The sequence below is a fragment of the Epinephelus lanceolatus genome, chromosome 2, assembly GCF_041903045.1.
Source record: "Epinephelus lanceolatus isolate andai-2023 chromosome 2, ASM4190304v1, whole genome shotgun sequence".
Classification (NCBI taxonomy): Eukaryota; Metazoa; Chordata; class Actinopteri; order Perciformes; family Serranidae; genus Epinephelus; species Epinephelus lanceolatus.
The window spans coordinates 37,012,915-37,029,895 of NC_135735.1; the positions used below are offsets into that span (position 1 = coordinate 37,012,915).

Below are 16,981 nucleotides of genomic sequence, written 5' to 3' on the forward strand. Positions count from 1 at the left end.
AAAGGTATGGATATACACTATATAGAAACAGCTTATCTTCACACCGATGGTCTCATTTGCTGTTTTAGGTCACGCACAGACATCAGCAGAAACGAGAGACTTTTGCATATCCAGTTAAAAGTTCCTTGTAGCGGCTTTAATCAAATCAGCTTTGAAATCAAGTCTGGGTCGGCTTTAAAAACTTCACGTGCGTTGTTTTTGTGGTGAGTTGTAGCTGATCGTCTAGAGGGTAGATGCACACCCCCAAAAAGCCTCAATGTGGGCTTATTGAAGCTAAAGCTGTTGAGATAAAATCTTTTCAACGATAGTTTCTCCAAAATTGCAGGTGCGGTCTGAAGAAAAGTCAGGAGCAGTCATACTGGGAAAGTGTGTAAACTTACCACAAAAGACCATTGCGATTAACAAGCCAATGTAGTTATAATGTCACCAAATGGTTTTATTTTAGCCATTTTTTTCCTTCTGAAAATGATTATTGTACTTTGAGTAAGTGCAGTTATGAAAAGCATGCTGAAGTACAGCTCAACACAAACTGTGGCTCTTGTAATTTTACATAAAAAGAAAATTTGACCCTCCTCAAGAACAAAATCTCTCTTCCTTATCCTGCAATGAGTGGGGGCGGTACTTTCCTGGACTAACTGAGTTATGTTATGATACAGAATGGTCAATTTAAAAGGAAAAGTATCCTATGTAAAGTTCCTACAGTGCCGTGTATATTTGGGGTTTAACAGCCTCTGATCTCTCTTTATTTATGGACTTCTTCCATTCAGTGATAGACATAAACTATTTTTTCTAGTCATGTTTTTAAGCACAGTTGCTTTCATGGACAGCATGAACTTTTCTTTATTTTTTATCAAGATATGTCTTTATCATCACTTGGTCTGCTCTGTCTCATAGCCCAGAGCTGAGTTGACTTATGAATATTGACAGCTGCAATTGGATGAAATGCAGCAACTGAAGGATACTGAAGCAATCCAGTCTGTTTCTGACAGCAACAGCTGCAACCACAGTGTCTATATCCGCTTATGGCCACCAAATAATGTAATTCATAATAGTTTGACTCATAACTCATAGTCAGAATGACTGGTTCTGCCTATGTTAATGGAGAATAAATACATGTTTTTTCTGTTTTATCAATGCAATATTTTTTGCTTTAGAGTTGCACAATACCACCCGTGTGGATTCTTGCGTTTATTTGTCGGGCATGTGCTCTGTACAATCTCAGCTCTGCTCCATGGTGTTCAAATATGTCTTTAAAATTATTGTGTGATGTATTTCCTGGTTCTCCCTTTCAAACTTAATTTCCAAAATTTAGATGTAACAACATTTTTTGGTGGGAGAAAGCTTGTATGCCTGGCCTCCACCATTCCAGTGGAGATTCACTCCCCAGACACCTGCCTTGCACTGAACAGGAGGTGGAAATCAGAGCAGTGAAAAAAAAAAATCCTTACTTCATCATATCCTGAAGGCTGCAGGTCGACTCTGCACCCACTCTGTCTTTTTTGTGTGCAGATGTACGTCGTCATCTGTGTGTGTGTGTGTGTGTTCCTTTTTGCGCAGGCATTGGCCCTGCTCTCCCTTTGCACTGCTTCAGTAATGAAGGAGTTGTAAAGGTCTGGCAGTAAGCCCCTTGCTGAATTCCCCTCCACCTCATCCCTCCCTCAATTTCCTCCCCTCGCTCTCGGTCTCTGTCTGGCTCTCTCTCTCTTTCGCATCCTAAGGGACCTCCTCTCAGCTCCACTCTTCAGTTTGCACCGATGTTCCCATTAATGAATGGCATCATCCGGCTTGCTTGTTTTGCACAGTTCAGCTTCACTTCACTGCCTGGTGTCTGACCTGCTGTGCCGTCTCTGATTCAGAGAGCACCACGTCATTACTCAGAACAACTGCATTTAAAAAAACAGCTTTAAAAAACATCGGCCACGATTTTTCTTCTGACACGTCATGTACACCAAAACCTTGAACTGTTCAATATGCAAAACACATTTAATTCCTCTGGGGTTGATGAATCATACAGCATCTGCAAAATTGTCACTTGTTTGGAGGCCACCTGTGCTGCTTTCACGTCCATGTCAGTGGTTATTGGGAGAAGAGTTTTGTTTCAAAGGAACAATCAAACACTGTTCAGTACGTCATTGTTTGGTTCTGAGTGAGGAGACGTCATATCCAGATCAAAGCATTATTCTGCTTTATTACAACATGGATCTTATTTCCATAGGTTTTGCCATTGTTTCTATTTGTTTTGATGAGATTGGGTCTCATTCATGAAAAGATAGTAAATCTGTGTGTAGATTTGCACATAAAAACCTACTCTACTAAAAACCTACTCCGAATTCAGGAACACCGTGGGAAACTCAGATTTGACACGTGTATGATCATGAATGCCAATCCATCATAAAGTGACGCTTTAAAGCGTGCTCCCGGTAATCAGCAATTAGCATAAATCCCCGCCCATGAATAGCCAATGACCACCATATAAGGAGGTGTAGGTGCATCCAGTCGACCTGTCAGTCATGGCGCAAACAAAGAAAGAGAGAGAAGGAAAAAAGAATTTTTCCGAAGCGGAGATCGAAATAATTTTGGGTGAAGTGGACTTAAGAAAAAACATTTTATTTTCCTCAGTTAGTAGTGGTGTGACAGGGACAGGCAAAGCGAAGGCCTGGAGGGAGGTAACAGATGCTGTTAATGTTGTCTCTGTAGTACAAAGAACCATGTCAGAGGTGAAGCGTAAATGGTTTGATATGAAACTGGAGGCAAAGAAACACCTAAGCACACACAAAACTACAGCGGTCACCAAACAAACAGAAGATTCATTTGTGGGGTTTTGAATGAAGTGGGAACGGGAAGCCAGAGATGTTTTGTGCGTAATGGATAAACTCTAAATCAGTGATGGCTGTCGGGATGTAGAGCTATTTAACATTTATTTTAACAAATGATACGGATAACATATAGCCTACAGCAGTTTTGTATGCATCGTCTTCAAATTATTTGAATCTTAATAGCCTAAAGCTCTGTTTTATACATAGTAAATTAAACATTTTTCAAATCAGATTTATTCATTCAAATGTTCAAAAAGCCACAAAAACAAACAAACAAACAAACAAAAAACAAACATGTTGTCTCAAATAGGCGTGTGCTCCTTTCGTGGCTCCACCACATGCTGGTCCTGCTGCCCCTGCTGAACCCAGGCACCGAGGCCACAGAGGCTGTGATCCGGCTGTCCTTATGGATATTTTTATTATCATCGTTCAACATGTAGAAAGAACATGTAATCTATTGAGTCGATTTACATAACCAGTCATTTCACAGTCATGAACCTAATCTGGATCTTAAACCTGCTAATTGCCAACTAATTTAACTAAATGTGTTATATTTTTAATATTTTCATGTTTAGATTACGTGTTTCAAAGGCATCTGTGTATTGTGTACATAACAGAGCGCAATACGAATTAAAATTGTAATTTCCAATAGTGACAACAAGCAATATTTATGTGCTTTACTAAATTTACACAAGCACTACGAGTGGTCAGGAGCAGGAGTAGATTTTGTTAGTAGCTACGAAAAGATCGGAGCTACTAAAATATTGATGAATGCGGACATGCACGTAAATTTCCGTCTGCGAACAGTTTACACACAAATTCCTTCTGCTCACGTTTCATGAATGAGACCCATTGTGTGCAGCAAGATAATTGCTGAAAACTGGGAAACATTAGGGGTGGGCAATAAGGCATTAAAATAATATCACAGTAACTCAGGGTATTTTTGCAATAACAATATTTTTGATGTGACAAATTAGTGAAAAAAATATATTATTAATTTAAGAACATAGACATAAGTGATATAGTTTTACATGTCAACCTAACAGTTTGCCTTCAAATATTCAGTAAAAACTAAACAAAATTTGTCTCATTTCTTTAGTTTGTAAACAATAACAGTAACTCAGATTCTGTATACAATATTAATAGTTCAAAAAAATAAAATCTACCACAAATTACACATTAAAACAGCTCCCAAATAAAGAAAATGTACCCTGGGGTCTATCCATCTATCCATCTACAGGTGATTTCCTTCTCTTGTAGCAAAATCCTAAATGATTGAGTTTTGTTTTTTCCCACCTGGACCTTTATGCATCATCACGCTGTAACCTGTGACAGGCTGTTATGCTACACTATTGCACATTCACATGACGTTTTTCGTCACATAGGTTGACATTACCAAAGGTTTGTGATAAGTCGCTAAAAGAGTCTGAGAAGTCCGGGGCGGCTCATAAAACATTCAGGATGCCCAGGCCTAATGACACCACAGTTTATTTCACACTACTGAAGCTGCTCTTCTTTTTGGAACCACGGTGGAGTTGGTTATAATTTCGCTGGCAGCCATGCTTGCTGTTGCCGTGGGTAACAGTATGACGTCAGTATGTCAACAAATCGAAATACTGCAAGTATCACAATATGAATTTTTCATATGCGATCAAAGGTTATACCGGTATCACCATGAACAAGATTGTACGGCACACCCCAAGGAAATATGCATCTTTACAAAACAAACAAACAAACAAAAAAAAAACATCTTTCACAGTTTGTGGGCCTGATTTCCTGATTCATTTTTGACACACCATGTGTTTTGTAATTACAGTGTGGTTTTTTGTTTTTTTTTTTAATTACATTACTGGTGTTGTCACTTTTGGTATTGCCTTCATATTAGGTGGTTTAAGTAATCTGGCTAAATAGTTTACAACCTGTTTGTTTGCTGACAGCTCATGTTTCTTCAGCTGTCAGCCTGCGTTGTGGCCTGTCTTTGAAAATGAAGTCAGAATAAAGTTAATAAACTAGAACTATCCTTAAGTGTTGGCAAGACTTTTTCTGACCAGTCTGTGCAGAAATTCCAGTGAGGCTCTCCTCTCTGTGAGAAAATCAACAAATGTTTACGTGAAAAGGCAGAACTGATGGTACAATATGTGACACAGGTTTCCTTACCGCTACCTTGGCTACCTCTGAACACTTTATGCTCATCTTTAATTAAACACAAAAGAGACCTGCATTAAGAGTGGTTACCTATGTTTCCAGAGGAAAGGATCCGTAATGGCACTGTTGGCGTGTAAAATTTGGGAGTCCGCTACTAATTGTGAAGAGTGTCCCTGTGTGGATGGATGGCCTCTTGCTCACTTTGGCTCATGCTTGCCAGTGCGTGCACACAGCACTAGCCCTTAAAATATCATCTTAAATCTTGCTGAGCGACTGCCCTCTGAGCTGACACTTAAAGATACAAGACGGCCAGATGCCCTAGTTAGAATCACTGCCTGCTCTTCTCAGTCATAGGGCCTGACTGACACAGAGCCAGGCTGAGGCTATACTCTGTATTCTGCACAGCCCTCAAACCCTAGTTACAGCTGATTTTATTTTTTTGTTCAGAGCTTAGTGAGAAAATGAGCATCATGAGAGAGCCAAACTAAACCAACATTGGCCAACATTAATGCTAATATCACAGCTTGTCACATAGTATTTTGGGTTGTTTCTTATTTTCTGACATCCCCATTGTAGCCTTTTTTGATGTCAGTCAAATGCAGGAAAACATGCTGGTGTTTTCACCAGACTGATTCAGATATGTTGTCTACCTGAAGGTGATGACAGGCGTCCTCTCTCTTTATTCACTCCTGCCCTCTCTCCTCACAGTCACCCCCTAGTGTTCAATTCTGTCCCAGCCAGAGTGCACGGTACAACATGCTGCACCTGTAACACTTCATATGGATCCGTCTGCGCTCATCATCATTTTTATTAGCAATAGAGTAGGAATGGCTGTCTGTGCTGAACCTGATTAAATAAGGAAGTCAATTAGCTGACTGCATAATAGCGAGCAAAGCCTGTCTTTGTTAAAGCCTGTTGGATTGGAGTTGATTGGGAGTGCAGCAGGGCTGTGGTGGTGGTGAGACACATCCCTGCTACAGCTGGATCAGTTGGTTAATTGTATCCAGTGCACTAATTGCTGTATTTGCACATAATTAGCTTGGTTTAAAGATTATTGTGTGTGTGTGTGTGTGTGTGTGTGTGTGTGTGTGTGTGTGTGTGTGTGTGTGTGTCTGTGTTTGAGAGTGAGTGTGTTTTTCAAAGGAAGGAGCGAAGGAAACAGGGTGTTTGCATGTGTACATGTTTTCTGTTTGTCTGTCTTTGTGATCATAGTCCTTTGAGCTTTATGTGTGTTAACTATAAATATCTCATGCACACACACACTGCTAGCAGCGTTGTATTTTCGGAGGTCAGTGCAGTTGTTAGACTTGAACTTTGCTTACTACTTCTTTTTACATTTGGGGCTTATTGCATGGTTAACCTTGAGGATGCAGCAATATCCATGTCTGTATCACACTGTGATGTGTTTTTAAGGTGAAATAGAAAAGAGAAAGGTGATTATAAAGGTGAATAAGTGATTTTCAGTAGCTGTTAGTATAATTCAATCATTTTGTTACATTAACATTGCAACTGAAGTGCAGGTTTTTCTACTGTGAGCTTGTACCATCTTGTTTCTCCCTGTGCAGTTCTTCTGTCTGGCTCAGTAAGGCTGTCTGGTCACAGTGGAGTAAACCAGACTGTAGTAATAATACTCCGTTAGACTTTGAACAGCTTCTCTAGAGGGCACCGTGCTCGACCCAGCTACTGTTACTCTTGGCCCTGAATAAAGGATCATTAATGCATGGTGCTGTATTTAATTGGTTGAGGAAGCATTGCTGTGCATCATGTCTCTTTTCATTTATCAACCCTGCCACTGCCTCATAGTTCAGCGTGGCTGCAAACCGGCCTGTAGCTGTAGGCCTAATTAGCGGGGCCTAATCTTTTCACACCTAGACTTCACGGTGCCATCTATGTATCATTAACAAAGTATGAGATCTGGTGAGAAGAGGCATCTGTGATGTTTTTATTTCTGTGAGAAACATTGAAGACCAGGCCTTTTCTAAGTAAACAGCACTGAGGAGCGTTTTCAAGGAGGTGTGAAAAGCAAGGCAAAGGTTTAACCAAGGTGGTGAAAGTGATGAGACTTTGTTTATCAGGCATTAGGTTTATTTATGTCATCCATGTGATTTTGTGGTGGAGTTATAGAGAGGGCACTGATTTGTGTTGGTTTGACATCCAACACTGTGCATTCAGTGTTTCCACCTACAGGAGTCTAGATTCTTTTGACATGATGATTGATCAAAACACAGCATTCATGCCCAGCCTTATACATAAGAAAAATAACTTTGCTGATCAGCTGTTAATTTAAGTGTTGAACTGTGTTGTAGCTAACTCTCAAGTGTTGGAAGTCAGTCCACCGCATACAGATCTAAACATGCAGGAAACACTGGTTGCTGTCTCATGGACATTCACTGATTTTAAACATGAGAATCCAGTAGTCTGTCATTATTGTGTTGGCAAGGGCTGTTTTTATTTAGATGGCTGATTACATGATTAGTTAAATATTAGAAAATCAATCATTTTTAAATAAAAATGTGTAGGATTATTTGCTACTGATCAAAGAAAACAAGCAAACTGGGGCGTCAGTGGCTTAGTGGTAGAGCAGGCGCCCCATGTACAAGGCTGTTCCCGCTGCGGCCCGGGTTCGAATCCAGCCTGTGGCCCTTTGCTGCATGTCATCCCCTCTCTCTCTCTCTCCCCCCTTCACGCTTACCTGTCCTGTCCAATAAAGGCAAAATGCCCTAAAAAAAAATCTTAAAAGAAAAAAAAAAACAAGCAAACTGAAGACATGGACATCTTTCACAGCAGACATTTTGACTTGTCATAGCAGGAAAAGCACAGGTGAAATTCATAACATTACATGGCTCAGTTCCATTAAGTGTCCCAGTAAGCTATTCCAATGAGCCAGCATGGGCAATACCAAGGCCTCCCCTAAGTGGTATGCGGCTCACATTAATGTTATTGAATACATCTCTGCTTCACCTACTGTGACATGTCAAAACTGCTGTGAAAAAGGTGTATTGGTTTAATAATAATGTCTAGTGGCCTTCTTTTAATGTTTTGACAATTTGCAGATAAAAGCAGACAAATGAGAAGTGCTGGCTGGAGAATTTGAGCTAAAATGTTGTCACCGAAAAAGTAAAATTTCAAAATGTAAAATTTGTAAATTGGCCAGCTATGAAACAGTATCTGATTTTGTGTGGATTTGATGTCTTGCTCAAGTAGACTACAGCAGGGTTATTCAGTTTCAGAATCCGGTATTGCCAGCTAGGTTTTAAAGTTCAAGGACTTTACTTGGTGAATTGGTGCATAACGTAGTAAGAGAAAGTGAAATTAAAAATAAAGCAAGTACTGCAAAAATCAAGAAACATACAGAATAGAAAAGAATTACCATTAAAAAATATGAAAAAATACTATAAAGATATGTACAATAATGAAAATGAAAGAGTTGTGCAGTTTTTTTTTGCAAGTGGTATGTTGTGCAGAAATGTGCAAAATGATCCAAGGAATGAGCAGAGGTTCACAGTACAAAGTGTAAAAAGGAGTATGCAGTGCACAGTGTCACACCTGTATATATGTGTTACATATGTAACACAGTTACATTAATGTAATGTGTGCAGTGTTTATATACCCCTTATTTGCCAATGTTTAAAAACGTAAATAACCAGATCAAACGTGAATTGTCTACAGCAGTACACATGCAAAATAGATCAAAAGGCCTTTTTTTTGTCATCCAGTGCAACCATGGATAATATTGCTATTAACACTGGGTGACATTAAATTCCAGGTGGTCATGGATTTCATGTCTGTGTGAGAGGAGCAGCTCGCGGTAGACTCTGGTGGGTGCTAGCCATCTTGTCATTTTCAGTCAGTGCATTGCTCGCTCTCACTTCTCATTTCCTTAATGGTGAGCTAGTGGAGACTCTCACGGTGGTACAGGCAAGAAATGAGAGCAGTGGCGCACTAATACAGGCCCTTTGATGAGGAAGTAATGGAGTGTTCAGAGACAGACACCTGTGCCTTTGCAGCCACCCCCTCTCTCTCTCTCTGTCTCTCTCTCTCTCTGTGTGTGTCTCTGTCTCTGTGTCTGTCTGTCTCTCTACGCACACATACACACACTTTTTTTCTGCACTCATTTCCTTTCACCAGCTCTGCTACTCCCCTCCCCTTCCTCTTCTCCCCTCCCCTCCTCTTCCTCTTCCCTCCCTCGTCCGGCCTTAAAGGAAGCCACTCCCCTTCATACAGAGCTGCCAGGCTTGTTTGCATATTAACTGTTTAGTGACCAAGGAGCAGTGGCTTCACGGCATGTGACCGTTGAAGCATGTGTATGTTGTTGACTGTCATTCTCTTTTTTTCCGTCCTTCTTTGCTCTCGTTTTGACACACATACAAATCTTTTCAGTGAAGGAAAAATGTTTCATTGTCACTAACAGCCACATGTGGTAACTGAATTTCGCTGTTTCTAAATAAGCAGTATTTCAGACTCAGTGTCTGTCACCTCTTACCTATTTTACCTATCAAATAATCTGTTAGCTACTGTAATTTATTTGGATTGTAGATAGCAGTTGTTATTTGGTTTTCCTTTAAGCATCACTCCTTTTTCCACTTTCACAGTGGAGAGGCTGTTCTGTGTTGTTGCAAGTGCAGGAGGCTGCATATTTCTGTACACTTAAGGCAGATGCAGAAATTAAGGACACAGTTTTGTTGTCATTTAGTGTGTGACTGTTTAGTAGAGGAAATTTTTTTGTTTATTTATGCTCATAGGAGTTTTAACACCCATTACACCGTTGATGTGTTTATAGTTAAAGCTCAGCCCCAACTGCTGTACCCTGGTGGGCATTATCTGACAGAGGATTTGTTTAGCTTGGAGAGGACCCTGTTGCTCAGCTCCCAGTAAGCATGTTGTCTGCTGTAAAGTCCAAACTCCAAGGCCTGGCATGGCAGGTGGATCTGATGCTTGCTGTTGCTGCTGCTGGTGCACACACTGGTAAAAGGACAGATCTGTCTCTGTCAGAGATACACAGCTGTAAAATGTAAAACTGCAAAACCCACAGAGAGATAGTGCTGCTGTCTTACCTGGTCATCTCACCGATCTTATAACCTCCCCCTTCTCTACTTACACACACATTGACTCACACACACATTTAGAATAAGGCTGCACACACCATTCCAGTTGGTCAGATGCATAACTTTATTTAGGTTCAACATGCAATGTAAAGCCATATTGTGTTGGAGCATACACATGCTCACCCACATATTTCACACCATACTCACAACAAGTGGGTTACTTTGCTTTGGGTTGAGAGGGATCAGAATGGAACAACATGATGAAATATAATACAAAAGAACTTTTATGGGACATGCTTGCACCAAAACCTTAAAAAGTCACATTTGAGTTTGTGCCTGGAGGTCAGGCTCGTGTCACAGACGCACAGAGTTCCTTGGAAATCCAGTATGAGCGCTTTTCCAAGTATTGTGTAAGATCTTAGATGTTGTCCTACTGTGTGTGTTGTATTTACAAATCCCTTTATAGCCTGTAGTAGTCTAAACCTGTCAGAAAATATGTATTGACATATGCTGTTCCAAAGATGTGGTGTCAAAAGCACACCCCTGTCTTGCCCCAGGTATGGGGATGGTAGCCCTGATAGCACTGGGCAGCTCACATACCAATGTGTGCAGCTGCGTGAACAGTGAACAGGGTGTTGGCTGAGAAACAAGTCTGTTTGGCTGATTTTGCACAGTAAATAAAGATTTAAAAGCTGACGGGGTAACTGTCAGTAACTCAGGCCTGACCCAGTAGTGCAGTGCACTGTACCTGGCCTCACGCCAGCCGTGTGTCTCTGCATAATTCCCAATACCATGTGCCAGCCGGTGCACATGGCCCCTGCATCATGCTGTCAGGAGTCCTCTGAACGGCTCGCTCCTCCTAGATCTGTTCTGGCGCACAGGAAGAGCCGCATGTCTTGGATACTTCCCAGTTTCCCCTGTTGGAATTTTTTTTCCGAGAGTCATAGCAGGGTGACCAGGCCTTGACCTCGCAAGTGCATGAACTCACCACTGGAGACTCAGTGCAGTGCTGGCTGCATGTGTCTGGTATGGTCAGAGAATCTGCTTGATACTGTGTCCATTTGTTGATATTGTGTATATTTTTAGCCTTTGGGAATTTGTTAATGTGTTTGTTGCTGCAGACTTTCTGTATGATGCTGTTCCATAAATAAATCAGCATGTCATTGGCAGTAACCTACATGGGGACAAAAAAAGCTACGTTGTTGACAATCTGTGGTGTGGGCGAAATCCAGTACTTCGGGGGTTAAGTTGTGAAAGTTAATGTAATAACTGCTAGCACCATCTGCTGGCCTACTTCCTTACAAAGAGAGAGAGAGTGAGTGAGCGAGAGAGAGAGAGAGAGAGGGAAAAACGAGTCTGGGTTTTAACGACATCTCTAATATTCATGCTGATGCATTTTGCTGCTTTGTGCTTTCATTTTCCGCCGCTCTGCCTGCCAGAGTCTCGAGCTCGCCATACACGCCCCAGCCAGGGAGAGGGGAGGGCAGCGAGGGAGAACGAGGAAAAAGACAAGTGGGGGAAAAGGAGGAAAAAACAACCGGCCAAACAAGCAAGCAAGCTAACACAAAAGCCTTTTTGTGTGTAATAAAAGGAGTAACCTACCTTGTCCTGGCTGGTGAAGAGCACGAGGAGAGGCGCAAAAAGGGAAACAGCACAGCGGAAAGAGCAAGAAAGAAGGAGAAATAAGAGGGAGAAAGCTCAGAGAGGTACAGAGAGGTACAGAGAGCACACACACGAAAGGCAGGCGGAAAGAGGAATCAATGAGAGGGGAGGAGAGAGGAGCCAGGGGAAGGCAACTCTGACACACACGCACGCAGAGAGAGTGAGGGAGACTTGGGTGAAGCCGGACGACAGCGAAGCAGCACGCAGCAGCAGAATGAGAGCTTCCTGGACTGCCACGCACCTCCTCTACCGCCCACAGCGCTGCTCCCTCATCACCCTGTGAAGAGACAAACGAGGGTGAGGGAGAGTGAGAGAGAGAGCTCCCATGCGCTCCTCTTGAGCCCTGCCCGCTGGGGGAGGAGGAGACGAACGGCTCCAGCGCTCTCGCACTGCCTGAGGAGAAGAGCTGACCGGGGAGGAGGAGGGGAGGCAAAACGAGGAGAGAGGGAGGGGAGGGGGGGACACACGGCTCAAGGAAGAGTGAGAGAAAACGACTGTTGAAAGGGAAAGAGTGAGTGTGTTTGTAAGAGAAAGCGTGAGCGAGCAACGGAGGGAGAGAGAAAAAAAACCCGGCGAAAGGGCAAGGCTTTTGTTAGCCGGTTGGAGAGGGGGAGGAAAGAGGAAGAAAAAAAACCCACCATGTCTACAGTGAAGAGGCCAAGAGGAAGGGTAAGTGAGCTGCTCTGAGAGCTGGGAGGGAGGAGGGACGAGGGGGAGGAGGAGGGGCCGGCAGGAACTGAACAACCTCCTCTGCTACTGGCTCATGCTGCACTGCCGCCATCTTGAACTCATTGCTGCTTTATTTTCCTCCCCTTCATACTCATTTGCTTTGCTGTGCTAGACCTTATCAAGGCACACTGGATTTACAGTGTTTTCCTTTCCCCACCCCCACTGGCTGTTCATTCCATACATCTCTTTCCCACCCTCTCGCCAAGCTGCCCTCTGTGCTGTAGATTATGTACAGTGTATGATGTGTGTGTGTGCGTGTGTTTGTGTATGTGTGTGTGTGTCCTCCATGAGTTGAACCTGTCAGTCACCAGAGTGCTCACTACATGTGGAAATGAGGGGGTGAGAGCGAGGGAGAGCTGGCCGGCCCAAATGGAGCTTACTCTACCTTTTCATGGGCTGTAATGGTCCCCACCGTTTTCATGGGACTACGTGCTGCTAGAGAGATTGAAATCACTGCAGTGCTGGCAGGCTGTAATTTCAGTTATTTATAGATGTATTACACAGCTGCAGTGCTCCCAGTTTTGGTGCATTTTATCTTTTCTCTCCCTCTCTCTCTCTCCGTCTCTCTGATAGAAGCCTGTTTTCATATTTTTGCTGCTTCTTTCATGTGCCCTCATGTTCTTCCGCTCTTAAGCGTTACTTTCAACCCCTCCCCCCTCTCTTTTTTTTACCATTAACTTGAATGAGAACATTCCAGCATGATCCAGTAAATTTCTTCCTAATAGCCTCAGCAGCGTTGCACACGTGAAAATCATAATGCAGCTCTTGTGTGTACGTGTGTGTGTGCGTGTGTGTTTTTCCCCCTTCCTTCCAAATGAATCGCTAGTTATTCAACTCCCTCCCCCCACTTTGTTGGCAAGGTTCAAGCTAATTCTCTTTATTTAGCTAGCAGTGTGGAAAAAAAAAAAAAAAAAAGCAACCGGCCGCGCCTGGGCCATGTAGGCAAACGCAACACATTTTTAGATTAGGTCATCCATTTATGGGTTCCCTCTCCGCTGGGCTCAAGGCCCACCACAAGGCGCTTGTGTAGGCATAACCGCAGTCACACCATCTATTATTCACGTATTATCATGTATCAGCCAGGCTGGATAATTTATGTCTGAAAGGCTCACTGTAACCTGCTACATTGAGCCAGTGTTTACCCCACCTTTGAAGGGCTTACTCCACCTTAAAGAATTCCATTTGTATCAGGCTCGGAGAGTTTTCATGTCACATGGTTTCAGAGTTTCAGACTCTCCTTCACCTGATCTGGAAGAATTCTTGGGGGAAGCACTGGCCTTTCTCATGCTGAAGGTGTGCTGATAGAAATAGGAGGCTGAGCATTAAAGTGCGCATCATGTAGAGCTAGACAGGTCCCCCTTCCACCCCCAGCACCTGAGATGGGGGACAGCAACAATCTCTGCTGTCTGAGAGGTTCACACCACCTCCAGAAGATTATTTTCTAAATGAGTGAACGTGTGCAGTCACATCGCAGCGTTACAGTATATTGTAATTTCATAAAGGGGTTGCAGTGGTTTATAGTATTTTTTTTTTTTCTCCCTCTAAGCCTGTGTTTCATATTTGATTATCACATTCACGCTCTGCTCATTGTACAGTGAAATGGCATCTCAGTGTGCTGGCACCATTTTCTGTAAAGGTTTGGTGGTATTACTCATCTGTTAGCTGAGCTGTACGACTCTATAATGGCCTCATACGGTCATATCAGCCGTAAATAACAACCTTGTTTTATATGGCTGTTAATTCTAATATCATTACTTGTTGTATGTTACAAAACATGAAGACATGTTTACACTCTGCTAATCTTTTTATACAGAAATATACAAATCCGGCTAGAAAATGGCTTACAGAGCTTAAAGCCCCTTGAGTCAGATTTGTGATATTGGGCTATATAAATAAAATTGCTTTGACTTGACTTAATTGGTACCTGTATATATGGAGACATGCAGAATGAATAGTTTGTTGAACATAATGTACCTGTGCATGTAGCATCTGATTGGCTGCAGAAGCTATAATTTGCTTCAGAATGAGTTCACACAGATAGTTTTGTCTTGTGTGCCCTTTTTTAGTTAGTGAATCTGCTTTGTACAACATTAGCTGTAGTCACTCTGCTCTGCTTCAAAGGTCAGGTGTCAACGTCATGAGTTTGTGTTTGTGTCATCTATGATAGATGACATCAGGTCTGCAGTGTTTGCCTTAAAGAGATCATAATTCTAAAAAACTCTTTTATTTATCTCCCTCTTTCCTCAGCCTCGAAAGAACGCTAATGGTCCCAGTAGCCAGGTACGGGTCCTCAGTCCCCCATTGAAGAGCAGCTCGTCGTCCTCCTCCTCTTCCTCATCGTCCTCATCCTCATCCAGCTCCCCATCGGAGAAGAGGACGCCACGGAGGACGCATCATCAGATGGAGTCAACCTCACAGGACAAGCAGGAGAAGGCCAATAGGATAATATCAGAGGCTATTGCAAAGGCCCGGCAGCGTGGGGAGAAGAATATTCCCAGAGTCATGAGCCCTGAGAGCTTCCCCAGCTCTTCTTCACAGTACAAGCACCGTAAGCGTGAGCACAAAGGAAGCGGCAAAGCACGGCCTAAGGAGAAGGACTGCAGGAAGGCCTGTATTGTACCCTCTTCCAAGCCCAAGCAGAAGGCCAAGATTGGGTATGTAGTCCCAGCCGTTAATACTGTGATAAATGCACCTTCATTTGTTAAAATAATCCTGTAAGTAGAGCTTTGATCAGGTCCTACTCTACCCAAAGCTATGCTGAATTTCTTTTAACAAATCCAGAGCATAAACACTGCAGCATTTAATGAGCCCAAATGAACAAGTGAAAATGCCACTGCAGTGGGTAAACACCCTGTCACTGTGCTACCATACTTAAAGAGATATATGCATATTTGACCCAGAAATAGAGCTGTGATAAACAATTATTCAGAACAAGCTAATGTACTGGTAATATTTTTTATTCATTTTTTTTTTTAAATTGAAGAGTATGAAAATTATAGTGACACAAATGGACACAAAATCCAGGTATTCACTTGACATTGATATAAATCTATATCAATGCAAATGGTGGGGAAATGCAGCAAAGCGGTTGATTTATTTTCTCATCATCAAATAATGAACATAATTTCACTAGTATTTTGTCATCACTGAAAAGAAATTTTGTGTTTTCACTGCAGATTTTCCCCTCTGTAAGGACATAATGATTCTCTCATATCCTCTTCACTTCTTCAGTTTTCTAGTTAATGTGCCTAACCTGATAAATATTACAGTGTACTGGCAGAACCAGATATGCAGATGTGTGATGTTAACACCACTGCACCCACATGCTCTGATTTAGGTGAAGATAACTAACAAATAGAACGACACCTGATCGTATAAGCTTGAAGGGGAGGGCAGTTGACATTTTTTTAGATGTAAGATGGTATGACGTTTGTTTATCTTAAGAGTCCAAATCTGCTGCTGTTCATTTATATCTGACAAGCTGCTGAATGGCAAGGTCATCGCTCTCCACATGATCTATTGATAGCACTGTAAAGTCAAATCTGAATCCTACTGTTCTCTGTTCTATCTTGAGTCCAAGTTGAGTCTATTGTGTTTAAGCTGAGAGCTCTATTACTCGGTAGTTAAAATAACATTGTTAGGAGGATGCTCTTATTAAACACTGCATACATTTCATTATGTTTGGATTGATCACTTAGACCTGCTGTCTGAACTGTTACTGCCCGTTTTACTGATGTAACCTGCTTGTGTACGGGTGGATTTTGCTGGTACATTGTTTTACTAGCGTACATTTTCTGCCTGTGGTTGCCAAGATGGAAGCTCAAAGTTCAACAGAATTTACAGCACGCCATAACAATAAACCAGGCTCAGTCATCAGCATAGACATGGGAGGAGCAAACAAAGGCTGCATTTACATGTGAGACAGTGCTGCCGAGTATAATCATGCAAGTAGTGCTGATGTATAGATACTGTGATCCGCCTCCCATCCCCCTGTTTAACTGCTATAAGCAGTGTGTAGCTATAAGCCACACCCAACACAAGCTATTGAAATATCAGCTGGTGCAGATGTGAGGGCCGAGGCAGGGAGCTGAAGGAAAAAAGGGGGATGTTTAGATTCGGTAATGTCAGATTGTGTGCTGCTAGTGTTATTAGTTTCTGCCATGATTGAGAAGGCGTGTGTTTTTTTTTAGACTTAGCGTGAGAGTGACTGACAATGGTCAACAATAATATCTGGCTGGCAGCTGTGTTGATTAATAATTAGATGAGCTAGGCGTGGGGAGAAAAGCTGTTGCAGATAATGGATTTTACTTGGTGTGTGTGTGAGTGTGTGATAATGAGAAAGTTGTGGCAGTGCTGATGTTTGGGAACATAGTGAGATGATGGAGGAATCAGTCATAGTGATACAGTCCCACTGGCTTTCCAGCGTTAGTTGGATGTACATGCCTGGTGATGCTGACGGTAACTCAGGCCACTTTCTATGTGGCTGTAGTGCTGTTTATCAAACTAGAATGTTGTGGTGTGAGTTGCAGAGTGTTGGAGATATCAGCCATAGAGATGTCTGCGTTTTCTCAAATATAGTGGAAC

General features: G+C 42.3%; 1 protein-coding gene across 6 annotated transcripts in view; it reads left to right on the forward strand.

Annotated features, from left to right (window-relative positions):
* The window catches only part of chd9 (chromodomain helicase DNA binding protein 9), a 78,594-nt gene that overhangs the window by 15,598 nt on the left and 46,015 nt on the right, over positions 1–16,981 (forward strand). For 5 of the 6 annotated variants that reach the window (XM_033625688.2, XM_033625712.2, XM_033625719.2 and 2 more), the window contains one exon: positions 14,645–15,051. In XM_033625688.2, the coding sequence (XP_033481579.2) occupies positions 14,645–15,051 (407 nt within the window). Of the gene's footprint in view, positions 1–12,150; positions 12,338–14,644; positions 15,052–16,981 lie in introns of those variants that run through there. The other variant, XM_033625737.2, reaches the window with a different exon arrangement.